The sequence below is a fragment of the Microcebus murinus genome, chromosome 32 (assembly GCF_040939455.1).
Source record: "Microcebus murinus isolate Inina chromosome 32, M.murinus_Inina_mat1.0, whole genome shotgun sequence".
In the NCBI taxonomy this organism is placed as follows: domain Eukaryota; kingdom Metazoa; phylum Chordata; class Mammalia; order Primates; family Cheirogaleidae; genus Microcebus; species Microcebus murinus.
Genome location: NC_134135.1, coordinates 486,312 through 514,161, shown reverse-complemented (window position 1 = coordinate 514,161; position 27,850 = coordinate 486,312). Strand labels below are relative to the sequence as shown.

The 27,850-nt window shown below is 43.3% G+C and overlaps 1 protein-coding gene across 1 annotated transcript; it reads right to left on the bottom strand.

Moving 5' to 3' along the window:
- Positions 1 to 919: 919 nt before the first annotated feature.
- NLRP11 (NLR family pyrin domain containing 11) lies at positions 920 to 23,592 on the bottom strand. The gene is made up of 10 exons (XM_075998974.1): positions 23,316 to 23,592; positions 15,998 to 17,567; positions 14,976 to 15,137; positions 12,040 to 12,207; positions 8,995 to 9,165; positions 7,470 to 7,640; positions 4,361 to 5,350; positions 3,600 to 3,773; positions 3,181 to 3,351; positions 920 to 1,178 (listed from the first exon to the last, which is right to left on the bottom strand). The coding sequence occupies exons 1-10, from the start codon at positions 23,590 to 23,592 to the stop codon at positions 920 to 922; spliced, it is 4,113 nt and encodes a 1,370-aa protein (XP_075855089.1).
- Positions 23,593 to 27,850: the final 4,258 nt, after the last annotated feature.

Genomic DNA, 27,850 nt, shown 5'->3' with positions numbered 1-27,850 from the left:
ATCATCCTCATATCCCTGGGCTAGCGTGTACTTGGTCCTAGTGGACTTTTTGATGTACTGTTGAATTTGGTTTGCTAGTATTTTATTGAGAATTTTGCATCTGTGTTCATAAGGGATATTGGTCTGTAGTTTTCGTTTTTGACCCTTCTTGGCTGTGGGATAATGGTGATACTGGTTTAGAATTAGGAGGGAATCCTCTCTAACTCAATGTTATGGAATAACTTCTGTAGGATGGGTACCAGTTTTTCCTTTGTAGGTCTGGTTGAATATGTGAATCCACTTGGCCTGGGGATTTTCTTTTTGGGGAGATTTTTTATTATCACTTCAATCTTGCTGCTCATTATCAATCTGTTTAGGATTGTATTCTAATAAAACCATTTGTGGATACTAAAAAAAAAAAAAAGGCTTTTTTCTGAGATCACACAAATCTCACATTTCTCTGAAGCTTAGGGGGAAGTCACCCTTCATCCTATGGGATGGCTACAAATTTGTGAGCAGAGAGGAGAAAGACAAGGGAACAAATACTAGTTGAGGTGTAAGATCAGGAGTGAAAATGTGGTAGAAATACAAAATAAAGGATGTAAGATGAAAGATTCCTAGGGATACTTTTGACAACTCTCTTTACACCAAAATAAAGAAACAAACAAAAAGGACCATGGCTCCTTCAATTCAGTTTGTTACTCCAGGAAGCATACTGATAAAAGAATCATGCATCATACTTTTCCCCAATGCATTTAAAACTTTTATTACTTTACATACTCCTTTTAATACTCTAGTGAGACAGTGTAGGAGTTTTTACAAAGAAAGTGGTTGACGTGATCAAGGTCACAAAACAAAATCAAATGAGAAATCATAACCCTAATTTTCCTGCATCCCGGTCATGACAGCTCACATCAAATACACTTTACATAGAACATGGTTAAAGTGGGTACCCAGAAACTGCAGTTCCTCCTGTTGTGGATGCAAAGCTTCTGGGAACTTTGAAAAAGACTGACTGCCAAGTGTAGTTAGATTTCATTGAACCTGGCTGAGAATGACTCTGAGAACTATGCAAATCACTGAATTGTCTGCCTTCTCTTATAACGCAAGGTTGATACAAAAAGACCAGCCTGGTATTTCTTTGTCTTACAGCCATCAGCAACCTCTGAGTTTCTGCATTCAAAGCACTCATTTCAATCCTGAAGAAATATAGAGGGAGAAATCTGTTAATACTACATGTTATATTTCACCTTTGTCCCATCAATGACTAATTCCCCATATATCATCCTTTGGACATTTTTGGGAGTGTCTATCTTGCCACCTCAGAGGAAAGAGAAAAATTTACTCTTGACTAAATACCCTGAAACAAAGATTTCTCCATTAAGCATTGGAACATAAGGTTAAGAATTCCACTGGGAGAACTGTTTGAAGTTAATATTAGTAGTAATGATTGTTAATATGTACTCCGTACTTTGTAGGCATATCTCATCACATCCTCACAAGAGATGAAGTCATTAATGATTTTATGGATTCAAACACCTGGGGTAAGAGTTTTCAGCTAGAATTTGTTTACATAGCTGGAGAACAGAGGCATACTTACGCCAGAGCCCATGCTTATAACATTTGATATAATTTCTTCAAATTAAAAAGGGAGATTCATAGTCACTTTTATTTATCTTGTGCCCTCTCTATATGTGAGTGTCCTAATTAGCATGTAGGTATAAATACCTTTATAACCTGAAATATGTTTTGTTCAATTTACTTTCATTAAGCACCTACAACATTGAAGGGATTACTATCCCTGCCACTATGGAGTTTATTTTCTAGCAGAAGGAGTTGGACAGAATAAACTTGGTATATGGTACATTAGAAGATAAGAGCCCTGCAGGAAAATAAAGAGAATACGGGATTTAGAAAGCTCAAAATGTTTGAATGAGTTTTCTATGCATCTGAAAGTTTGACTCAATATCCGAATTTATTATAAAGTATCATTTGGAGAACATAAGGGAAAATGAACTCATAGAAGGGTCCCAAGCACATTGAATCTATGTTCTGAATTAATCTATAAGAATTCTGAGATAAATATTCCAATTTAGCATTTGACAAAATTGAAGGCAAGTGGAAAATGAGCTGCCTTGCCTGTACTTGATCAATGGGTAAATCCTAGATATGTATACTTTGTCTCTGAGCATTCAGTAACCTGGATATTGCTTTCCTTTAAGCAAATAAAGCATGTAGAAATGGAATGCTAGATATTGCCAGAATTTTCTAAATATGTGGACAAAAAGTGTGAATAGAAATTGTGGTAGGCAGCTCCTAAGACGGCTTCCAAAGATCCTCACCATGTGTCAGTCATATCCTTGAATAATTCTATCCTTAGGTGTGGGTAGGACCTGTGATTTTCTTCTAGCCTATGGGCAAAAATGAATGTCGCTTCCTTGATGAGTTTATATAAAAGTGTTACTTCTGTCTTGCTAACAAACTCACTCTATTGCCTTGCAAAATTTGATGAAGAAGGGTCCACATGGCTAGGAACTGAGGGTCTCCTCTAGCCAACAGCCATCTAGGCACTAAGATCCTCAGCCCAACAGCCCCACAGGAGCTCAATTCTGTCAACATCCACATGATCACTGAAGCAGATTTCTTCCTTCCAGTTGAACCTTTGGGTACGATCCCAGCCCTAGATGCAGCCTCGTAAGAGATCCTGAAGAAGATGACCAACTAAGCCGTGACTAGACTCCTGAGACTCACAATGAGATAATAAATGTGTGTTAAGTCCTAAGTTTGTGGTGACTTGTTATGTAGTAACATTCAGCTAACACAGAAAGGAAGAGAATCCTTACTTTATGAGAAGGAATTTAATGAGTTTGGAATGATGAGAAGAGAGACTGAGAACTAGCCATTTTCTTCCTCTAATGAGGGACACAACTAAGCAGGGGAAAGTAAGAAAGTGGAAAATATTTATGGAAAAAAATGTTTTTAAAGGTATAACAAGTAATACTTACTAATTGTCACTTTTTACTCAACATTGAGTACATACTTTTGCTTTAAGAACTCAACATATATTCTCAATCTCCGAATAGGAAAGAGTATCCTTTTTGGGTCTTTTTTTGCATATGTGCATATGCATTTATGCATATACCTTAGGTTATTTCTACACAGATTTGTCCCTATCACCAACGAAAACAGCATCCAACTTACCCAAGTGCCTCAAGTACACATGCTGGGTGTCCCAAGCCCTCAGCAAGTTTTCTAGCTCCTTCATTACCCAAATTATTTTCAGACAGATTGAGTGTTTTCAGTGTTTTGCTGCTCATGAGAACAAAGGTGAGAGACTGACAGCAGGCACTGGTTAACTCGCACTTTTCTAGCCTGTAATAAGGAAATGCACAGGTGAAATGGGATCCAACCCTTGGGGAGAAATGACAGGCAGATCAGATGGGCGTGAGCTAGAGGTTTACCTAATACCTCCCTCCACAAGTTCTGGACAAAAGAGTGGCATTTCAAACAACAGACCATTATGTCTGAGTTTTTATTTCCCAATGCAGATTCTTTCCTACGTATCTTTCCTTGCACTTTTCCTAACTCCAAATAGGGAGCTTTCTCCACCAGGTACCTACCCAAGAGCCTCCAGCTTGCAGTTTGGATGTTGCAAAGCATAGCACAGCGGCACCACTCCTGCATCCCCTATGTTGTTATGCCCAAGCTCAAGCCTCCTCAGGTACAGATTATGATAAATAAGAGCTGATGCAATATGTTGGCAGATATCGCTGGTAAGAAAACAGTTAGACAGCCTGGAAAAAACAAACGTAAGCTAGACACACGACCGCCTGTCTGTAAAGTTTTATATCATGAAGTGCTAAGTGTTCTTGGACCCATCTCATGATGTTCATGAAGAAGGGACTCATTACAGAGACAAGAGCAGTGTGAACAGCTATAGAACATTTACGACATACCAGGCATCAAAGATCTTAACGCATGTTAACTCGCACAATGGTCACGAGGCTTGCATCATCCTGATTTTACGAACAAAAAAACTGAAGCCAGAATGTTTTAAGCATTTTTATCCCAGGACGTAAATTACTAGAAGTCATATTCCTGTATCTTTGTGATACTGAACTTGGGTTCTGAAGAATTATTTTGAGCAACCTCTTCTAACATTCATTCTTGTACCTTCCAGTACTCATGTCAAAGACCAATGTTCCCGGGATGGTCATGATGGAGACTCAGACTTGTGGGGGGAGGGGGGGATATGGGCATTTATTGAAACCTTAAAATCTGTACCCCCATAATATGCTGAAATAAAAAAAAAAAAAAGAAGACCAATGTTCCCGCGCCTTCCTCTCCACAGGCGCATCTGTGCCCGCGCCTTCCTCCCCACAGCGGCGAGGGGCCGCGCCTGTGCCCGCGCCTTCCTCCCACAGCGGAGAGGGGCCGCGCCTGTGCCCGCGCCTTCCTCCCCACAGCGGCGAGGGGCCGCGCCCGTGCCCGCGCCTTCCTCCCCCAGCGGCGAGGGGCCGCGCCCGTGCCCGCGCCTTCCTCCCACAGCGGCGAGGGGCCGCGCCCGTGCCCGCGCCTTCCTCCCACAGCGGCGAGGGGCCGCGCCCGTGCCCGCGCCTTCCTCCCCACAGCGGCGAGGGGCCACGCCCGTGCCCGCGCCTTCCTCCCACAGCGGCGAGGGGCCGCGCCCGTGCCCGCGCCTTCCTCCCCACAGCGGCGAGGGGCCGCGCCCGTGCCCGCGCCTTCCTCCCCACAGCGGCGAGGGGCCACGCCCGTGCCCGCGCCTTCCTCCCACAGCGGCGAGGGGCCGCGCCCGTGCCCGCGCCTTCCTCCCACAGCGGCGAGGGGCCGCGTCCGTGCCCGCGCCTTCCTCCCACAGCGGCGAGGGGCCGCGCCCGTGCCCGCGCCTTCCTCCCCACAGCGGCGAGGGGCCGCGCCTGTGCCCGCGCCCTCCTCCTGTGCCCGCGCCCTCCTCCCCACAGCGCCGAGGGGCTGCATCCGTGCCCGCGCCTTCCTCCTGTGCCCGCGCCTTCCTCCTGTGCCCGCGCCCTCCTCCCACAGCAGCGAGGGGCCGCGTCTGTGCCCGCGCCTTCCTGTGCCCGCGCCTTCCTCCTGTGCCCGCGCCTTCCTCCCCACAGCGGCGAGGGGCCGCGTCTGTGCCCGCGCCTTCCTCCTGTGCCCGCGCCCTCCTCCCCACAGCGCCGAGGGGCCGCGTCCGTGCCCGCGCCTTCCTCCTGTGCCCGCGCCTTCCTCCCCACAGTGGCGAGGGGCCGCGTCCGTGCCCGCGCCTTCCTCCTGTGCCCGCGCCCTCCTCCCACAGCGGCGAGGGGCCGCGTCCGTGCCCGCGCCTTCGCGGCGGCTATTTGTTCTCCTTGGAAGCCCCACTCTGGTGATCTGCGTGGCTCAGTTCCTGCCCTCCTCCCTCCAAGTCTTTGCTCAAACGTCCCCTTGTCAATGAGGTTACCTTGACCAACCTTGCTTAGAGAAGGGGAAATCACCATCAGCATCCTGATCTATTTTAAATTGAAAAAAAAAAAAAAATCCATAGCACTTGTTGTTGTGTGATACAGGGGTTGACAAACTTTTTCTGTAATAAGCCAGATAATAAACACTTTAGGCTTTATGGGCCACACATCCTCAGTCACAACTACTCAACTTTGCCATCAGAACACAAAAATGTTCATAGACAAACACCCTATAAATGGCTGTGTTCCAATAAAATTTCATTTATAAAAACAAGCAGGTGGTCAGATTTGGCCCCTAGATGTTAGCTTGCTGACCTCTTTGCTTAATAGAAAATAAGACGTAAATAAGTGATGTAGTATCTCCCCCAGTGCCAATGCAAGATCCTTAAGACATGGATATTTGTTTTGTTCTCTGATGTGTCCCAGCCACTTAGAAGAGTGCCTGACATTTAGTGCACATTTAGTAATAATGTGAATAATTAGATATGGAAGCAGATTCTAGAATAGTCCCAGGTTTATCCTTTATTTAATAGTTATAGGGTACTAACAATGCCAGTCACATCCATGTTTTCAAGCTTGGAGGGAAAAGAAGTAGGACAAACACAGGGTTTTAAATGTCCTATGGGGGCTTATAGAAGAGGTTCCTGCCAGGTTTGGGGAAGGCAACAGACAGAATGGACAGTCGTACTTAAGGAGATTCTCGCGTGATGACAGCAGCAGCATGTTTAGAGTCTACAGCAAGATTCAAACTACAGCCTGAGCACCAAATCCGACAACTCTGTGCTCTGTAAGTGAAGTTTTGTTGGGACACAGCCACACCCATTTGTTGACAGATCTGTTCATGGCTGCTCTTGAGCTATGGCGGAGTTGAAGAGTTGTGACAGGGACCTATGGCCCGTGAAGCCCAAGATATTTACCATCTAGCCCTTTGCAGAGAAAGCCTGCTGACTGCTGTTCTAAAGCATTGTGTCCGTTTTTCTCAGTCTCCTAGGTGCAAACTAAGGGCCAAGAAAACAAAAAGGCTTATTTCATTTTCTCAAAGGCAGCTTCCTACAAACCACCATGAGATCCTAGAAGGAAAGGATATCCCCCAAATTTCCTGTTTCCCCCCTGACCTGCCTATTCCCAAATCAAAGTAAATGGAAACATGGGTTTATGCTATAACTACAAGGCAGAAAGAAATTTCAAATAAAAATTCAGATAAAGTAATGTTTAAATTCTTAGTCTATTAGCACATCAGTTCAGTAGCTCACAAGCTGGAGTGTTGCTACTTTATAAACGAGATAATTTTGTGATCTCAGGTTCTCATATTTCTGAGCCAAAGAAAGACATTTGAGGTAGATAAAAAAAAAAAAAAAAAGACTTCACATTCAACAACTTCAAAGAATAAAAAAAAAAAGTCAGACAATAGCTCATCACCTGAGATAATATTAGCAAGTTGATTATTTGGTATCATTGAGGAGAGACCCTCAGAAGGCTATAGAAGATTATTACTTATCTCTTCCTGAAAGCTTGGTCCAAGGCCACTGGATCACGACTAAGTCAGCTTATCAGAGAAGCACATCTTTGGCCCATAGTCGTTGCCTAGATACAGCAACCTCCCCACCATGTACACCAACACACCCCTTCCCAATAAGGCTATTTCCCAACAATAATGTCCCTATGATTGCCTAACCCAAAAGATGTTCCCTTCCCCACAAATACGTAAGCCAGGTCAGGGCTGAATTTTTAGACCCTGTCCCCTGTAGCCCTTCTACCCGGTAGGGCCAGCTGGACCTGGCCCAGGCACCTGTCTGAGTGGTGAAGGTCTCAGGGATTTCGTGGACCCTGATCCTTCTCAACTAGAGGGTTTTGCCAACAAATCTTACTGTGCTTCTATGCTACCTGTTGTCAGGAACATGTGTTCTCACACCCTTTATCACCCACGATACCATCACTAAAGTCTTGTTTCTGTTGCCAACTTCACCACTCAAACCCTCTCATGGCAGGGGATGCCATCATCAGTAGAACCAGGGAGAGACTTACTCTATCTCCTGTAATTGACATTCTGCAAATGACAGGGCAACAGCCAAACTCTGTACTCCATTGTCATGTAAGTAATTCACACACAGGTCTAGATGTTTTAGAGTTCTGCTGAGGACAAGGAGGTTCGCAATGTGGAAAGCACAATGTTGAGTGAGACAGCAGTGGAATAACCTGTGTGGGACCACAAACACAGAAGGAGCGAGTTAGTGACACAGTGACCCCCTGGAAAAGGCTCAGATGCCATCAGTCACCTGGAATCCGCAAGTGCCTCCATGCCTTCCGCTGCCACAGCCCAACACATTTCTACCTGTGACGTTCTTACTGACAAAAGGAGGTATGAACTACCCAAGATAGTACAGAGAGTAAAATACCAGAATGCATAATATGGAGCAGGGCATGAGAAAAACAAACTCCCATTAATTGGATCATCTTATACAAGTTACTTCTGTAACTTGGTTTTCTCATTGTTAAAATGTGGGTTTTTTTTTATTTGTTTGTTAAATTTAACCCTAAAATTCTTTTAAATTTAAAAATTGTGATTCTAAAAGAGCTACCTTGCTGCTTACAAGGGAATATGGGAACCTTTGAAAATTTTGGAAAAAGTAAAGGCAGGACACACATCTGAAGCCCTTGGGCTCTGGAACTGTAAACCCATGTGGTGGTGTCCAGTTTTTCATGTTCAGGTTTAATTTGCTGCCAATATTTGAAAGTTCACTCAATTCCAATCTGGATTTCCAGCTTATCTATTATAATAAGTTGGAAATGGACACACTAGATTGTGGTTTCCACTTCAGGAGAAGGTAAACTGGACCAGGGGTTGCAATGTCAGCTCCTGTTCTTACACAGTCAGCTGCCGTGGCCCAGGTGCTACATTCGGAATCTCCTTCCCACATATGTAACTCTCTCTCCAAAGCCTTAAGTTTGCTAATGTTGTGATCCCCATTCTCCAGTCTGGGAAATACAGTGTATGGACGGGGAGGGGGGAGGGGGGCGTGGGGACACCTAAAACATTTTTGCCATCATGATGCTGCAAATTAGTTGTTAATCCAGAATATTAGGCCAGGTATGGGGGTGGCTCATGCCTATAATCCTAGCACTCTGGGAGGGAGGTCAGGGGAGGAGGATCACTTGAGGTCAGCAGTTCAAGATCAGCCTGAGCAAGAGTCAGACCCAGTCTCTACTAAAAAATTTAGAAAAAATTATCCAGGTGTGGTAGTGTGTACCTGTAGTCCCAGGTACTAGGGAGGCTGAGGCAGGAGGATTGCTTGAGCCCATGAGTTTGAGGTTATTGCGAGCTAGCTTGATGCCATAGCACTCTAGCCCAGGCAACAGAGTAAGACTCAAAAAAAAAGAAAAAAAAATCCTAGAATATTAACCCAGACCTGGCCAACTCCGAATATTAATGCCATACTTTCAGCTACTGTGCCCTATTGTACTTCCCTTCTCCGTTGTTCTTTGACCACATGCCTAACATTCAAACCCAGGTCTGAACTCCTATACGGTGGGCTTGTCTAAGTCAACTTACGTCAGTGACTCAAGAACACAATCTGGGTGGAGCACAGCATCGCACAGTATTTCCATCCCATCGTCCCTCACGGGATTGTGGGATAAGGTCAACTTTTTCAGCTGCCTGCTGCTGATGAGGATCGAAGAGATTTCTGCACATGCACTGGCTTGCAAATGACAGTTCACAAAGCTGCAAGAGGAACCCAGAGATGAAATAAAGGCCTCCCAGTTTTCTAAGCCATGCCTCTTTTAAATAAAATTGGCCCCAACCAAGTGAGATGACATCTACTAAGAATAGGAAATAAAGGGATCCCTCTGCTTCTACTCTTACCCTACACCAGTTCTCAGAGTTCAAATTTGGGTGTAGGTGCAGATTCAGGACAGGTGGTCAGCAGGCAGTTCTTTATCCTTCTACATCCATCTCTACATGGTCCCCAGTGGCATGTTTCAGAACTGTCAGGTATCAGGCCACCTACCTGACCATATGAGGTGTGTGTACCACCTACATGTACAACCTGGTTAAGACCCTCAATTTTCCATCACATTTGCAATGACCTCTGATGGTTTTCCGCATGGTCTATTATGCTCTGGCTCTCATGATCTGGCTCTCAATGACCCTCTGACTTTATCTCCTAAACATCTACTCATTGCTCACTCTGTCCCATCTACCCTGATTTCCCTGCTCTCCCTCAAGTCTACCAGGCACATTCTTACTATGGTGGCTCTGCTTTGACCCTCATCTCTACCTGGTGATCTTTCCCCAGATAGTTGCATGGTTGGCTGTCTCCCTTCCTTCAGCTTGTCATTCAACATTCACATCTTTAATGAGGTCTTTGCTAACCATCATTCAATCAACTAATAAATATCATCTGCCATATTTTAGCCATTGTGCTAGGCTCCTGGGATACAGTAGAGAACTAGAAAAAAAATGATGGAATTCTGGCAGTGCAAAGAAAGGACCAAATATGTAATGCACCTAGCAGCTGATAAGTTCTATATAAGAAATAAATCAGAGTGAAGTGTAGAGAAAGGAAAGGAGGTATTCTACTTCTGTGGGGAGCAGTCAGTGAGAGATGTTCTAGCTAATAAGGTGGCATTGGAGCAGAAACCTGAGAAATAGAAGGGCAAGCCCCGAGTCTCTATGAGGAGAGAATTTCTGACAGAAGAAAAGGGTCCGTTGCAGGAGTAGGAGCGGTGCTTCAAAGACCTGAGACAAGTGCAGTATGGCCACAGTATGATGTGCAGAAGACAGTCAGAGGGTTGACTAGGGTCACGCATGGTGAAATGATGCATTTTATTTGGGATAAAAGAGGAAGCCATTGAGGATTTGAAGATTAGGGGACAGAAGAGTTGAAAGATCTCACTCGAATTAAGAACTAAATGGAAGTTGCTCTTCTACACTCTTTTCCATGTAACAGGTGACAGTAGGAACAGGGAGAGCAGGTAGGAAGATGCTGCAATAGCTCAGGTTAGGCGGCTTCATCTACCATGCTTAGAAGAAGAGGGAGCAGGAAGTAGTTGGATCCATTCTAATGATAGACCTGACTAATTTGTCTAAGCCAAGCTACTTGAAAATTTGTATTTAAAATGCTTATTAAATATAAAAATAGATATGCTTAGAAGTTCATTGAGTCTGCAACCAGAAGAAATATATGTTCGTAAATATACATCTCAGAGTCTTCAGTGTATAGAGGCTACTTAATGTCACGGATGAGAACTCAGATTTGTTGAGAACCACTTAGAAACATCCCAGAGATTAGCATTCAGGAAGGTAAGAAATACAAAAAGGTGACTGAGAAGGAACAAACTGAAGTTCGGGGAAGACCAAAGGCTAAATTAAAAATATTTCAAAATGGAAGGAGATAGGTGGGGTTAGGTGAGGGTCTGACCACAGAGTGGCAGCAGAGTTGGGATTGTGCCAGGAGAACGTGAAGGAAAGGAAGGATATTGAGTGAGAGGATATAAGGCAATGACTACAAAGGACCACATAATTCAAATTGTGTGAGAAGGAAATGGAAGGATGAGGCAGGAAAAAGACAATGGGAAGTTGCTGGTCGAATGGCTGAAGGACCCAGTAGGATTTAAGGGTGGGGGTGGGGGGGACAGAGTGGCTTGAGAAGACAGGAGGTGCTGATGGAGCACGAGGTGCTTGACATCCCGAGCACCAGTGAAACACAGTGATTGGAGACAAGGTCTGGAGCTGCGCTGCCCAGCACTGGAGTCACTAGCAAACGTAGCTACTGAGCACTTAAAGTATGGTTAGCATGATGGAGGCACTGGATTCTAAATTTTAATTTGTTTAAATTTAAAATACAAGTTAATTCTCAATTTAGTTATTGGAAAACAGTATTTAAGAATGCCTTGGTTATGTGAATCAGTTTTTTTCAATTGTAAATTTTATGAAGTCAAAATGGAGGTCAGATATTTCCAGTGAAAATTTACCATCAGAATGGTGATGTTCTGCGAGTATAAAATACATACTGGACTTTGAAGTCTTCATACAAAAATGAAATATAAAATCTGATCAATCATTTTTAATGTTATGTACTGATATCATTTTATACGTTGGGTTAAGGTTTTGTTTTATTTTTAAGAAGTTTCACCTGCTTCCTTTTACTTTCTAGATGTGGCCCCTAGAAAATATAAAACTACTCTTGTGGCTCACATAGCATTTCCATCTGACCATGTTTCTTTAGAGTTTGACCAGGGTGACTGGTCCCTGAGAATGAGCGGAAGAACTAGATCATTAGAGAAATTAAGTCCTGGGAGTAAGAAGACAAGTTATAGAAAAGATCAACGTAGAAACTGAGATCAATCAAAATGATTCAGGTGGTGGAAAAGCGAATATGTGACCAAAGCATTTGTACCCCCATAGTATTCTGAAATAAAATAAATAAATAGGTATATTTTTGGTATAGAGAAATACATCCTGTGCTAAAAATCTTCAAGACACAAATGGCATTAAGAACAAGTAACAGGTGGTGTTGTCTGAAGAGCACCTCTACACACCAGCACCTGGCCATCCCCTCATGCACACTGGATATCCAGCCAAGCAATGACTCACCTCAGGTGCTGTATGCTGCACGTTGGACCACTCAAAATCTCACGCAGAAGGGAAAACGTGTTTAGGGAAATGGGCATATGATTCATGTTCAGAAAGGTGAGGTTCCTGTTACGAACCATAGACCTGAACAGGTTGTCAAATTTAGTATCAACTGAGAAATGTGACAACCTGCAGAAGATAAAATGGTAGGAAATGTCCGGTGAAGGTTACGTACAGTATGAACATCTCTGCAATTGCTCCTGCCTGCTCTATTTCATTCTAGAACAGATTCTGAGTGTTGATCATTTCCTCACATGCTGTTCTCAGTCGTAGGTGCCTAGTCAGGTTGGGGGATTTCCACTCATCCCGGGGGCAGGCCAGGTTGTTGACTTTCAAATTACTCTCTGGGGTCTTTATGATGCGTTTACCACCTTGACCTTCCTCAAGGCAGGACCTGCGAGTGGGCCATTAAGAAAATGCACATACCGACATGCAAAATTAGCCATGCTTTTCTATATTATAAGAGCAAAGACCATAATATGTTGATGGGCCATACGTCCACAGGCTCTAGCCCACATTAACAATTCACTATTTCATTGGGGAAAAAACAGTGGGCCCAGAGTCCCTGAGTGAACCACTACCACTGCTCTCCCCCAACTCAGAGTTTTTCATGATTCCCTTGAAAGTGGAAACAAAATATCAGGGCAACATAATGGTCATTGTCTCATTATGGGCCATCTGGAGAGAAGAGTTAGGAACCTACAACTCAAAATTAAACAAGAGAAATGTGAAAAGGGCTGGGGAAATTAGCTCTCAGAGAAATGACTCAGGATTGAGAATTCTATGACAAACTCAAATATAGAACAAATGGAAATTCCTTTTAACTGAATTCCCAGCCTATCGGTAAGTTGGCAGGAGGCTGGACGTGTCTTGCTTGCTGCTGTCTGTATTTACAGAGTGCTTTGCCCAATAATCTCTTGGTCCCCATTTTACCCAAACAACTTCCCTCCTTGTTTTGCTCCCTATTGCAATGGAACTACTCAAAAAAGTCTTCATTCTCCTCTCAGCACTGTCTTTTCTAATCAGGCTTTGCTTGTGCTCCCTTCCAAATCCATTCTCGGTTACCAGTGCCCTCCACCTACTGATGTTACTGGTCAGGGCTCAGTCTTTACTCTCCTTGGTTGACTGCCACCCTCCAACACAGTCGTTCTATTTTTTGTGAATAAGGAAACTTCTCTCTGGCCTTAAGGATGCCATGCTCCTCACTTTTCCTCACAGTTTCATGACCAGGCAAACCCCTTTTCTGGTTTCTGCTTTTCTGACCAGACACTTCACCTTGGAGAACTCTGGGAACCAGTCCTTGAATTGTTTTCCTTTCTGAGCAACATTTCTACCCTTAGTGAACCCGTTAGTCCTTGGCTACACACACACACACACACACACACACACACACACACACACACACACACAATAATGACATTCAAATTTTACCTTCAGTTCAGGAACATTCCACACTATTATTTGGATGTTTAACAGACATCTCAACCTTATTTCAAACAACTTTAGACTGACATACCCCAAACTCTTGCTTCAGTTGTATATCCTCCCATCTCAGTGGCAACTCTAACCTGGCAGTTTTTCAAACCAAAGATACTGGGGGCAGTCAACTCTTCCCTTATATTCTACATTCAGTCAAGGAAGCATTCTTTGCTGACATACAGCCCAAAGCTGGTGCCTCGCCAACCCACATTGCTCACACCCACCCTCATCAGATGCACCATTCATTCTCACCTGGAGGACGCTGACAGCCTCCTCTGTCTGAGCTCCCCGAGTCCACCTTGGCTTTCGCATCTGCTAGTCTTAATGGAGTATGTAGAACGGGTCTCTTAAAATGCATATTCTGACATCTCTGCTCAAAAGCCCTCAAAACTGCTCACCTCACTCCAGAAAATCTAGTCCTGATGCTTTTTACGAGGTCTGTGATCTTGACATATGTTCCTATGAGCTGTTTTCCTAACACACCCTGCGCCCCGCTACTCTAACCACGGACGTCTATGAACTTCTCTGAACACTCCGAGTTTTAGGGTTCCATGGACCCCTCTCCCAGGGGATGACCAATAGTTGTTTATTGGCTCATGTCTTTACCTCGCTCAAGTCTGTTCAGATCTCACACTAACCTACACCCCCAATCACCACTCTTCTTTAGGATAACTCTGGTTTTTACCATTTCTCACTGCTTCCAAGAACAGAGACTACTTTCTCAGTTCCCGTTTGCAGTTATATAAAGCTGTGTGTGACAAAATGAGCAGGTCAATGGGATGCAAGCAGAAGTGACACAAGGAAGAGTTCTACAAAGTCTCTGTCAAGAAAGCTCTGTGGCTCGGGGTGTGCCTTTCCCTCCCCTCCTCCCCCTGTGGCTTCCAGCCTTGAGGCAGCCATGATGGCTGGGGATTCATCAGTCACTGTGGCCCAAGGTCATCTTGATCATAGACATGATAGAGACGGCCCAGGGGAAGTGCAGGAAGGGCCTGGGCCCTGACGCACCTGACCCGAAAGTCTGTCTTCCATAGGCTTTCTACCACCAGACCTTTCATGGGAGTAGAAAAATAAGCCTTATGTGTTTAAGCCTCTCAGAGGAGGAGGGCAGGATGTCTGTTATATATGGTTGAACATAATCCAAAGTGATGTAGATTCTTTTCACCTGGACAACTTGTGAGTCATCATCATCTGAATCAATTATTCTTTTTCTGAAAACAATACCAGGGACTTCAGGGGCTCCCCACTCCTACCCCAATCCCCCTCACTGCATTAGGTATATTCCCTAGTATTACTAGTTCTAGCTTGACTATTTGTCACATGGAATAATCATTTTATTTTGTATTGTCTTGCCCCAGAGAAGGAAACAGGGATTACTGTAATTTGGGTGGGAACCGCTAAGGTAGAGATTGATAGAATACCTGAGTGTTTGAAGTTGACAGTTAGGATGTCTCAGGGCGTTAGACAGAAGTCTTTCTGAAATACCACCAAGGACACTGCTACAAATTTCCAGCTCACGGAGGTTCTCCTTAGTGTGAAGTAGACAGCAGATCTCTCTCCAATAGTCGAGGTTTGTCATTTGACTACATAGAGTAAACATGGGGTTCTATAGTAGAATCAATTCAACTCCAGCAATTTGAAAAACAATACACACATGTGTGTATCTGTGTATAGATATAGATATCTTTTGAGAGTACCTATTACCTGACTCAGACTTAACCCTTTGCACTCGGATGTTGAGTGTGGATAATGTCGAGTGGATAATGAGAAAAAAGCCAGCAAGTGCCAAGGGTTAATAACCAGACAGGAAGAAATAAAGTCGAGTCAAGTATCAGAAACAACACCCAGACCCACAAAGTTAACTGGTGAATCCACAGTCAGACAAGATACAACTGAGTGCAGTGCCTTTAAGTGTGGAAATGCTACATATCTAAAAACATCAGTATTGATGATAAATGTTGCATTTTATGTGCTATCATGAGCACCCCCAAAGTAATGTAAGGATTACTTCAGTTAATTCAAACAACGGATCTGAAGAAATGAAGTTAAACCATTAGTTCTTGACTAAGGGCAAGTTTGTCCCTCAGGGGACATCTGGCAATGTCTCAAGACATTTTTATTGTCATAACTGGATGCTACTGGCCAGGGTAGAGGCCAGGGATACTGCTGAACATCTTGTAATATACAAGATACAAGACAGCCCTCCACCACAAAGAATTATCTGGCCCCCAAAATGTCAGTAATGCTGGAATTTAACCTAGAAACCCTGAGTTTAAACTGAAGCAGAGAGATTTTTTAAAGTCACTGATCCCAGGAGAAACTACAATGGAAATCAAATTCTGCATGGCTTTTAGTTTCAGTCTTCTTACGGTCAACAAGCACTAGAATCATGGGCGGGTTTTAGGAACACAGGAAAGAAAGTAATTTTTTTTTAAAGACTCACCTAGGGGTTAGCTTCACAGCTGGATACCTGTTTTCCACGTTGTATTGAACACACAACTTAAGTGTCTTTAGAGGATGGCAGTGCTGCAGACAATATAATGAGACCATCAAATCTGTGTATGTGTGAATATGAACGGTAACTTCTGAGAAAAAGCTCATTATCGCTTTCACAAGCTCTTCCTTCTGATTCTCAAAGAGAGAGTAAAACAAAGGCATGTGGTGTTCCAGTAGGATCGGATTGTTCCCCAAATGTCTCATTAGCATTAGCAAGTTCTGCCCGAAATATGCTACCCTTGGTAGTCGACGGCCAATGGCATTCTCAAGAACTTCTCTCTTCTTCTCGTTAAGAAGACCAAAAATGAAAGTAATTACAGGACTAAAATCATTGTATAATTCCCTTTTCTCTTTACGTTTGTTCTCGGGGGCTGAGGGGATTGAACAATCGGTTGCTGCCATCAGACAGGCGACGGCCGCGCAAAACTCCTGGATGTTCAAGTGTAGGAACTTGTAATGGCTTGTAGGGCGACTGCTTTGCAAAAGAATCTTCGTGGTCTGCAACAGAAAGATGTCCTCCTGGGTTAAGCCCACATTTCTGAGGTCTATACTGCAAAAATTTAGGGTGTTTTGAAACAGCCCTTGAAAAGCCAGCAAACACACACTGTTTAGGAGAAATAGGCGATGGTGATTAGTGGTGATTCGAGCCTCAGACGTCAAGGCTCCGGCAAGAAAATGGGCATATATGTCTGTGGGTGTTTGGCAGGAGAGTCTGATATCTTCCCCCCTGTCCATCTGATGCTTCAGGACAGTGCACACGATCCAGCACAGGACAGGGACTTGGCATAGATCCACAAGAATCTCATTCTCAAGGACATGTGCGAAGGCTGCCTCGGCCTTCTGCTTGTCTTTAAAGAACAAGTCGAAATACTTCTCCTTGTCATCCTCAGAGAGCTCCAGGAACACACAGCGATCTTTCTCACCCATCAATGTTTTTATGGATGGGTCACAGTTGGGCCTTGATGAGATGAGGAGCCAGGAACCTGAGGCCATTTTTCTCCTCAGCAAACTGAGGAAGAGAATGGATATTGGTACAATCTGTCTGCTGTCACTACACAAAAGAGATTCATCCATGTGGAAGTCAAAATGTATGTTATCCAAGTCCTCAAAGATAAAAAGGACCTTCTCGGGATCGGAGAGGATGTCTCCAATGGGAGCCAGCCTATTGGGCCAGTCCTTAGCGATCAGCTGAATCAAGCTGCAGTTGGTCATCTCGTTTGCTTCATGAGAAGAGAGGTGAACCACGTATGAGATTGTGTCCCTCCACATCTCGCCTTCTGTCCACTCTAGTACTGCTGTTGTTATGACCATAGATTTCCCAGATGCTCCATCTCCCAGCAGGAACACATTAAGATTCCCTGTCGAAGAGGCTGTGAAATCAATTGATAATTCAAGTGTGTAGAAAACATCTTCCGTAACTTCGCAGTAGAATCTGTAATTGATTCCTGAAAAAGGGCCCTGTTCCGACAGGTCTTGGAATTTTTTCTTCATGAAATATTTGTTTACTTGTTCAGTATCTGAGAGAGTGAGTACAGGGTAGAAGAAATGGAGGATATGGAAAAAAATTGAGATGTAAAAACAGTTTCACCCCGTTTTCATATTTACAGTAAAAGTACCGTAGAAATAAAGAATTTTTACTTTGTACCCACCACAAAGATATACGTGTAAGGATATTTATCATGCTGCTTTAAAAGAAGAAAGTTGAGTAAACCAACTTATCCATACAGAATATGCCAACCTCTTACCATTACATGCTCATTTTTCCATCTTATTTACCTTAGCATCAAGGACTTTTTACTTTCTCCTTTTGTGGTTCCACAGCATTTTATATAGCCTTCAGTTATAATGCTTCATTTCACATCAAGTTGCCTCTTCGGTAACGGTTCTTGAGTTCAGGGGCTGTTTCCTGATATGTGTTTGGCTCAAAGCAGCTATTACATCTTTGACTATAATCATTAATATCACACCTATCTCTTCTCTTGTTTTTGCATACCACTAGTGAAATCCTAACCATTTAATGAGTTACTTAAGGTAAATGAAATGATATATGGGATAAAATTCTTTATTGTAGAGAGAGTTTCATTTCTCCTGAGGATATATAAGTTTGCATTTCCACTGTAACAATAAAATATCACATATATGTATATATATGTCTATATAGCTATGATGCAAAAATGAATCTAAATAAATGAACTCTCAGAAAGGAATAAGGCCTTCCTTAGTGAGCAGATACCCAAAGATGTTTTCATCCCTGGGGTAAGGGCAGGCAGAAGAAGGAACCCAAGAATGCAGAACTTTGACGGAATAAGTCAAAACCAGCTAGCTGTTAACAGCTGCACCAGGGCTGGGGTAGGGCACTGGGATGTGATAGACCCAGCTTTCCCTAGTGGAGATGGGCATGATTCCCACCTCCAAGACTACGGTGGCTGCTTTGTCCTGATCTAGCACATCTGAACAGCCTAAGAAGTCCAGCAAAGAGAAGGACAAGTCCTTTCAGGGAGGAATAACACTTCTTTCTCACTGTTTTTATATATGATATTTGGCATACAATTAAAAAGTTGAGATTCAAAGCAGTAGAAAATCATGATTGCTAATCAAGAAGAAAAGAAGTCTTTAAGTTCTTTCCCCATTTTTTTATTGGGTTATTTGTTTTCTTGCTATTGAGTTTTTGGGTTCCTCATATGTTTTGGATATTAGCCCCTTATCAGACATATGGTTTGCATGTATTTTCTCCCAATCCATGGGTTCCCTCTTCACTCAATTGTTTCTTTTGCTGTGCAGAAGTTTTTAATTTTAATACATACACACAAAAATGTAAGTATGCAAGGTGATGGATTTGTTAATTAGGTTGATTTAGTCATTCCACAATGTAAACATATCAAAACATCACACTGTACCCCTAAAATATATACAATTGTCAGTTAAAAATAAAAAATTAAAGAAAAAATTCAATGGAAGCATACTCACGTATGACCTAGCTTTTGGAATTAAGAGATAAGAATTTTATAACAAACATTATATATACACACACATATAATAAACATTATATATGTAGAAGAAAATGTCTAAGGAAATTTGAGAAAACAGCTATGAAAGAGACTGCAGTGATGTCAACAAGACAGTGTAATACAAGATTTCTACTATATACCCTGTACAAAAGTATCGATTTTGCCAACTGCCTATGAATGGGAGTACCTTTGTGGGAGTCCAAAAGAGAAGTTCCAGCACACTATTGGAGCAAAAATTTCAAGAATAAATGCATTAGACAGGATAAGAAGGTAATTTTCACATCACCGAAGTCAAACTTTCCTCAAGGCAGCATAACTCAGGGCCAGGGCCCTTAGCCCACAGTTTCCTCCATGGGAGAGCGTGAAAATATAATGAGCGAGTATGTAACTCCCCCAGCCATGTGGGATTCTGCCCCAAATACTCTTTTTCTTGCCCCTCCAAGAGTACTGAGGTGATATGACACTGCTGAATAGTTGGAAGAAGCTGGAACACAGTGAAGAGATGCTACAAACCCTATTAGCTTCTCTTAGAGCTCCATCAGGAAGCCTATGAGCCACTTGTGACTCCTCCTCCCAACTTGTCCACAGGCATCCCAAACACTCAGAATCTCACCCCACCCCACACCTCAGGCCAGCTCCCCAAGGACACCACTGCAGGGTGTGAGCTTCTCACAAAGACAGCTGGTTCAACCCAATAGAATTGCTCAAAGGCACACAAACGTGAACATTTCTAGGGAAAATACGCAGAACATTTTGAGCACTTAGCCAGGCTTTTGCAGGTTGGAGAAAGGGCACATAATCTATCCAAGAAGAAACAAGAAGTGTGAAATGGGAATATCTATAGAAAAGGTCTGAGAGAGCTTTAGCTCTCACCACCCCGAGCATGTAGCTTGACCCTGCAGCCATGTGACACATACACTACCATCCAAGCCCTCACCATCTCCAGCCCTAGTCCCTTACTACTGAGTAGCTGGGAGAGGCTGGACACAGTGAAGAGATGCTACAAACCCTATTAGCTTCTCTTAGGACTCCATCAGGAAGCCTATGAGCCACTTATGACTCCTTCCATCACTACTGAGGACTGCCTACAGCTCCCACTGCCAAGGACTAGGCAGTTGTGGATGTTGTGGACCCCAGCTGCCCAAGCCAATGAGGCACCATATTCCTTAGACCCAGAGACACTGCTTACCTCACACTTGATGCCAGATGTCACAGCACACTCTAGCAAACCTCCCTACTGCCACCCCCTGGACACAGGTTAAAGTCTTTCCCTACCAAAGCCAATCCATGAAGTCTGGTAGAGATGACTACTACTCCAAATGTGTAGACACTTGTGCAAGATTAGAGGGATCATAAAGGATCAGGAAAACACAGGAATACAATAAACTTCTAGTGCCCAACCCCCAAAGAAACAGATCCATGAATTGTCTGACAAAGAATTTAAAACAGTTATTTTAAGGATACTCGGCTGGAAGAAAACATAGGAAGAAAGCTCCAAGACATCAGTGGTGGCAATGAATTTTTAGATGTATTGTAAAACCAAAAGCACAGGCAACAAAAGCAAAGATAGACAAATGGGACTACATCAATCTAGAAAGTTTCTGGATAGCAAAGGAAACAGTCAACAAAATGAAAGGACAATCATGGAGGGGCAGAAAGTGTTTACAAACCATATATCTGAGAAGGAGTTAATATCCAAAATATATAACAAAGTCAATTAGCAAGCACCAAATAACTGGATTAAGATGTGGGCAAAGAAATTGAATAGACATTTTTTTTCAAAGATGACATACAAATGGCTAAAGGAATATGAAAAGGTGATCACTAATTAGGGAAATGCAAAAATAAAACTACAAGGCAATTATTGCCTTATACCTGTTATGATGGATATTATCTAAAAGACAAAAGATAAGTTTTGGTAAGGATATGGAGAAAAAGGAACACCCTCATACACTCTTGGTAGGAATATAAATTGTTACAGTCATTATGGAAAATAGTATGGAGGTTCAGCAAAATTAAAAATAGAACCATCACATCATTCAGTAATTCTACTTCTAGGTATCTGTCCATAGGAAATAAAATCACTATCTTGAAGGGAAATCTGTAGTCACCGTTTATTGCAACGTTATTCACAATAATGAAGATACAGAAACCACCTATGTGTCCATTGACAGGTTAATGAAGAAAATACATGTGAAATGAAAGATTATTTGGCCTTAATAAAGGAATTCATGACACTTGTGACAACATGGATGAACCCAGACAACATTATGCTAAGTGAAACAAGCCAGTTACAGAAATATTGTATGATCTCCTTTCTACATGGATTTTTTTAAATGGAGGTCTTTATTTCAAGATATGCCTACCTTGTGATTGAAAAGGAGATCAACCAATCGAAAAAAGTTGAATGCATAGAAACAGAATATAAAGGTGGTTATCAGGGACTGGGGATGGGAAAAAAAGGGGAGATATTAGCCAAAGAGTACACATTTTTAGTTATAAAATAAATAAGTTCTAGAGATCTAATGTACAGCATGGTACTATCCTTAATGTAGTACATATTTGAACTTTAAGAGTAGATTTTAAATCTTCTCATCACAAGAAAAATAAATATGTGAGGTGATGGATATGTTAGCTACATTGCGGCAATCATTTTACAATGTATGTGTATATCAAAAAATCAAGCTGTACACCTTAATTTTTATTTATCAATTACACCTAAATAAGTCTGGAAAAAAGTAGCTGTGGAGGAAAAAGGTGTAAGAATATAAGGAAAATTTATGTCCTCAAAATGGAGAATATAAACAAGAAGAAAATCTGAGAGAAAAAAAAAATCCTTGGATTTTTAAATATGTATAAATAAAATATATAAATATGTAAATATATAAATTTAATCCTAAGGACTAAATATATAAATGTGGGTGATAATTTTTTTGAAAAAAAGAGAATGATCAATATTTTGATCAATGGTCAATGATCAATATTGAGCTCAAGGTTATAGGATTTGGGGTGACTTTTTCTGTTTTTACTTTTTATATTCTTTGAATCTATGCTATATATTTTTCTTCTAAAATAAAAATAAATAAATCTTTATAAATATATCTTATTTATAGGGGAGATGATGTGAAGATATGAAAGTCAAAGCAATTTTCGGCATTTAAATGCGGTGGGTGAATAAGACATGCTAATCAATACTCTCTACTGCTCACTAGATGCTGCCTAGCAGACTTGGTGGTACTCTCTCATTCTGTGCCAGAGGTTTAAAATTGGCACCAAACCTAGGCCTGGTCCACAAGATGGTTTGGCTTCAATTACAAGCCATTTTATTTGTTTGACTTACTTGTCAGCAATTAAATGTCAAAAGATACACCAGACACTCTAGATCTCTGGTTTCTCTCATCACATCAGAAGATCTGGTGGCCCTGGAGTCACATTACTATTATCAATATCTCCAACAGTTGCTAGTTGATGTCCAATAATTTATTTGGGGCTATGACAGGAGACAACCTGAAATTTTCTTTCCTGTGAAACCAGTTGTAAATGTCTGGAAGATAAGAGCTGAGGGGTAGCAGCAAACCCAAACACATGCTCTTTTCTAGAACTGGCAGCAACTTTGCATATTTTCATCACTTGCCTAGCTGGTCCCTGTTAGTCTTTCCAGATGGATGGAGAATATTAAAGGGATGAGAAAGATGAGGGGAAAAGCCTGCCATTTAGAGTCAGTTACATTTTCCTTAAAGTCTTAGCTCCGATACCTAGGAGACCTTGAACTAGATTCATGGTCTTGGTAAAGTTCTCTTAACCATTCAGATATTCAGTTTTTCAGCTGAGATACAGAATTACGTCTCTTTCAGAGGTGTTTGGTAATACTGAGTAAGCCAGTGAACATGATCCACTTAGGAGAGTCTCTACTCTGTTAACTCACCATAATCTTTATACATAGGACTATAAATTTCTTTGGCCAGATCTTATAGTTTCAGGACAAACTCCATGCCAGGGTTCTGCTCTAGCATGAGAACTTGTCCCTGGCCACTTTCATAAAAGCCAGTTAGCATGAAGGCAGGAAACAGGGGTAGAGTCAGAAAGCCCTAAGACAGGACACAACCCACACACAGCACATCACTGGTCCCTTTTATGACGTCCAGGTCTGCAGACCAGCTCTTCGGGGATGGAGAATTCACTTATTAAAACAAAGCTTCCTGCAAACCGCCCCCGACCCCTACCCCTACCCGCCCTTCTGAGAATGGCCCCACTCACATTTTTGTCTCCTGTTGATCTTCGTGCAGAGATCGTGCTTTCCAAGCTTTAGGAATATATTGTATGCCATATTCCAGATGTGCTGTGACTCATAGGAGGTAATTAGTACTTTACTCAGCTCTTTCTGGGTTCTCGCTAGGTTAACTGATGGAATCTGTATCAGTCCAAACTGCTGCATAAATTGCTGTAGATGATTCTTAAAACTCTGAAATTCCTCATCACTAAGTTTCTCTAAATAGTACAGCAGGTCAAAGTCGGTAGGATCCCACTCTGCCATCCCTCTTCTCCAATGAGGTCAAGCTTCAGAGAGAAAGGACTTTGAGGAACAAGGAATGTGAGATCTAAAAAAACAAATGTGGAATCAGAATCAAACTACACAATAGTATGATTCTTTCAAAGTTGACATTGCAGAAAATTCCTGTGGTCTGCAAGCAGCTTTTGTGGATAACCCATTAGCAACAGGTCTGAACTCATTCTGGAACAATGACTTTGTCAATCCATCTTAGTGAACTTCTAGGTTGAGGTAAATGTGGAGCATCAGTTGTGTTAAAAGGCAACGTCTTTATTGTAAAGATTACCCCTGATTGGTGAATAGTATTTTGGTTTTGATTATTGAGCATAATATAAAAACTTTGGGGGAAGTGAATTTTTTGTAACTGTGTCCCCCTTGTGCAGATCAAAAATCTATGCTCATGGTCCCTTACAGGACGACGTGCTGTTGTGTTTGAGACTCCCTTTGCTGGAATAATCTGTACAGAACTCCCATTGAAGGACAACTGTTATCATCATAATGTGATTTGTAGTTTTGTATGCTTCTGAAAAAATTTAAGTGTTAGGATATACTCTATCATGTCCATTGCTATATAAGTTAGCTGAAGACAGCCCTTAGGTTACTTTTTCACATAGGCTGAAACTCGTTAGCTCATAAAGCCCACTGGGCCCATACTTAAGTTTTTGTACATCCGGTTGTTTTAAACACAGCCCAAATAAGCAGACCTTTGGCCATATAGAGCCTGCCTATTTTGCATATTCCACAAAACTGCTGCCAACATCTGCCAGCAACAAGTCCCAGGTCAGGAAGACCACAACCTGCTACTGCTTTTTGGAGCTCCCAGACCAGAGATCTTCCCCACTGTGCCTCTGTGGGATATTACCTACACACATAAGCCACCTCTCCAATACCCCTATACCCCAGGAGGCCCTCATCTTTCCCCCCTTCTGAGTAGGCACCCACTTGTTATAGCACCTGGACAAACCCCTGCTGTGAGGGGCATCCCCTACATGCAAACCTGTCCAAATGCCACCCAATAAAGCATATGTGCACATGTGCCACCTCTTGCTTATCTTATCTCATTAATCAGCCCCTAAACCTCTGGAACTCCCTGTACCCAAGTTTCAACATCTCATCCTGACATCGTCACACAGGGGCATGTGGAATAGGCATTGCAGAAGGTATCTGAAGGAGAATTCATTCCAGATTCTTGACTCAACATAAGAAAATCTGAGTGCCTTGCCTGATACGAGGATGGAGAGGGAAGACCTGATGCGCATGAGTGGATGGGGATTGGACAACTTCTCTGGTTTTATGGAAAATGCTTTGATGCATAAAACAAAGGGTAAGCCTTCCATTTGAGGAGCAAATGAGTGCTGAAGGATGGCAGGTGTCTGCTCAAAGCTAAATTGCTCAATCTCCCACTATGAAATAAACCTAACTAGACATCCAACTGCATCTGTGTTATTGGGCATAAAGAAACCACTGGTGAAGCTGATAAAATGTACCAAATGCCATACAGAGAATCACCAGTATCACAGAAACATTCGACACTGATGCCTGCCTGGCAGAAGGAGGTACATGAACTAGCAGAGCTCACAAACACGATTAGTCCCATGCTGAATGAAGCCTAGTGTTCTCTGGACTTTGTCCCATGTGCCTTTTCCCTTTGCTGATTTTGCTTTGTATCATTTCACTGTAATACAGTCACAGCTGTATAAGTGTATACTGAGTCCTGTGAGTCTTCCTACCCAATCACCAGACTTGGGGGTGGTCTTGGGGGCCCTCACAATACAGACTAACATGAAATAACCTCATGACCTGGATTATGTCCCTGTAAACTTCTGCATTTACCATCTTTCACCTTGCGGCAGGCAATGCCATCAACATTTTTATTGTTAGGCAAGATTTGCTTTAAGGTCTAATTACTCCCTTAAACTGAAATCTCCACCAGGGCAGGTCCATGTGTTTCTCTTTCTCCTCAATAGTCTCAGCCTCTATACCCATAATTGACCCTTAGAATATTTGCATCAGGACAAGAATTCTTTTCCAGCTCATATGGTTAATAAGGTTGCCTTAGTGATCTCAATGGGATTTCTCTCCTCCCATCCTGAAGTGTATTTCAGGTCATGGAGTCTTATATGTTGGAGGATACCAAAGAAGAATTTTAGAGCTAAAGTTTAGAATTTTACCAGACTGCAAAATTAGCAATCACTTAAAAGAAGTTCCATACCTCACAAGGAAGACACCTGTTGCAACAAAGTTAACATTCCACTGAGCAAAGGTAACAGATACATATGTGTGGTGTGTGCATGTAACTACTTGCAACCGCAACTAAGCATGCTATCATAGTGGCATTACAAATCCACAATGAAGTGGAATATACATTAAATGGCACTGAGAAAAATGGCTAACTGCTTAGATATAAGGAAAACACAAGATTCACATCACAGTCCACACAAAGTCCAGGTACATAGAAGAGTTGATTGTATATTTTTAAGTGAATATGATTGCAACTTAATAAAAACACAAGGAGAGGTGTGTGCATCTGACCTGCAAAAAAAGAAAAACATGAAAGCAATGGATAAAGACAAAATAGTAAAAGAAACAAGATTTTAAAGTTGTCCTTGGGGGCGGAGCAAGATGGCGGACGAATAACACTGCCAGACAGAGGGTCTCTGCAGAAAAGACAGATTCTAGCAGAAACTAGAGGAAAGAAGCAAGAAGACAAGCATACAGCGGACAAGGGCCGGAAGGAGGGGTACCTGAGACCCCGGGAGACTCCATGGGAGGAGGCTGCAGAGGAGAACTGGAGGCTGAGACCACCGGAGCAGCCCGGAGACCAGCTGCAAGGGTAGGTGGATCTGTTGTTTCCCCTCCCCTGCATTCGGGACTGCTGGTGGGCTCCCCAGCGGGTGGAGAGACCTGCGGACACCAGCCCAGAGACTGCCGCCGCCTGCCAACGGTGAGCCTGTAGCAGACGTGGCACCAGGTTCCCAACTTCCTCCGGGCACCTCCGTGTGCACAGACCCGAGCCGCGCGGCAGGCGCCATATTGCCTCCTCCCCCCCTCCGCCCACCCTACCCGCGGCTGCCCAGAGAGACAATACAGCCACCAGCCGGAGGCACCTCCAGGGAACGGGACCTTCCCGTTTGGGACCCCGCCCGCCCTCCCAGGTGCTGCTGGCACCGTGTTCCCAGGAAAACGGTGCCGACTCAGAGGCTGAGAGACATAGACCCAGCTTGGGCTCCCTGTGGGTGAATTAGGACCGGAAATCCTCTCCCTAGTGGGAATACAGTTTGAACTCTGGGACCCAGAGGTCGGACCTGCAGACCAGATCCCCTGCACCGAGGGCTAGCATTGACCGGGGCACAGAAGGGTTATACGTGAACAGCCTACTGAGGTCTGTGTGCCTCCAGGGGCGGATCGGCATCCTAGAGGGCAACCCTCCCCCCAGGAGGAGGCCGTGCGCCCAACCCAGGTGGCGTTCCTGTGCAGGGAACCTCCCCGCCAGCATCACAGTCCGGGGAGGCCTGGTAGCTTGTGGTCTGGCCTGCTGGCAGAGGCCCAGGAGTAGCTGCGGAGTTGGGGAGAGTGGAAAGAAGCGAGGCCTGCTGCAGACTGCAGGTCTCAGACAGCCCCACCCCCACACCCAGACTTTCTGGCTGAGCGGGACCATTCCAGTCCCGCCCTGACAGCAGAGAACAGAACTTTGACCCCTGCTAACGGCCTGAGGGCAGGCTTACCCAACCCAGATCCGCCCAGAACTAGAGCTGATAACAGGACTCAAATTCAACACCATAGCCTGTTCCTCCAAGCAAACGCCACCTACTGACAGGGACGGCATCTTGCACAGCCTTTCCACGGCACCCACTGACTCAATATACAGGGAGTGGTCCAATTTCACCCCCAGGCACCACCTAACGCCTCAGAAACTAAACAAGGTGTGTGAATACCCAACAATAACCTAAAGGAAAGAAACAACAACTGATCGACATGGGAAGAAATCAGCGAAAGAACTCAGGAAATATGAAGAACCAAACGGAAAACACACCCCCAAACAGGAGCACCAGCCCCCTAGAAATGGACACCGACCAAAATCAGGCAACCAATATGACAGAAGAGGAATTTCGTATGTGGAACGTAAGAACACTCACCCAGCTGCAACAACAACTCAACAACCAGCACCAAGAAACCACAAAAAATCTCCAGGATATGAGAAAAGAAATAGACACATTGAAGAAAAGTGTAACCGAACTCCTGG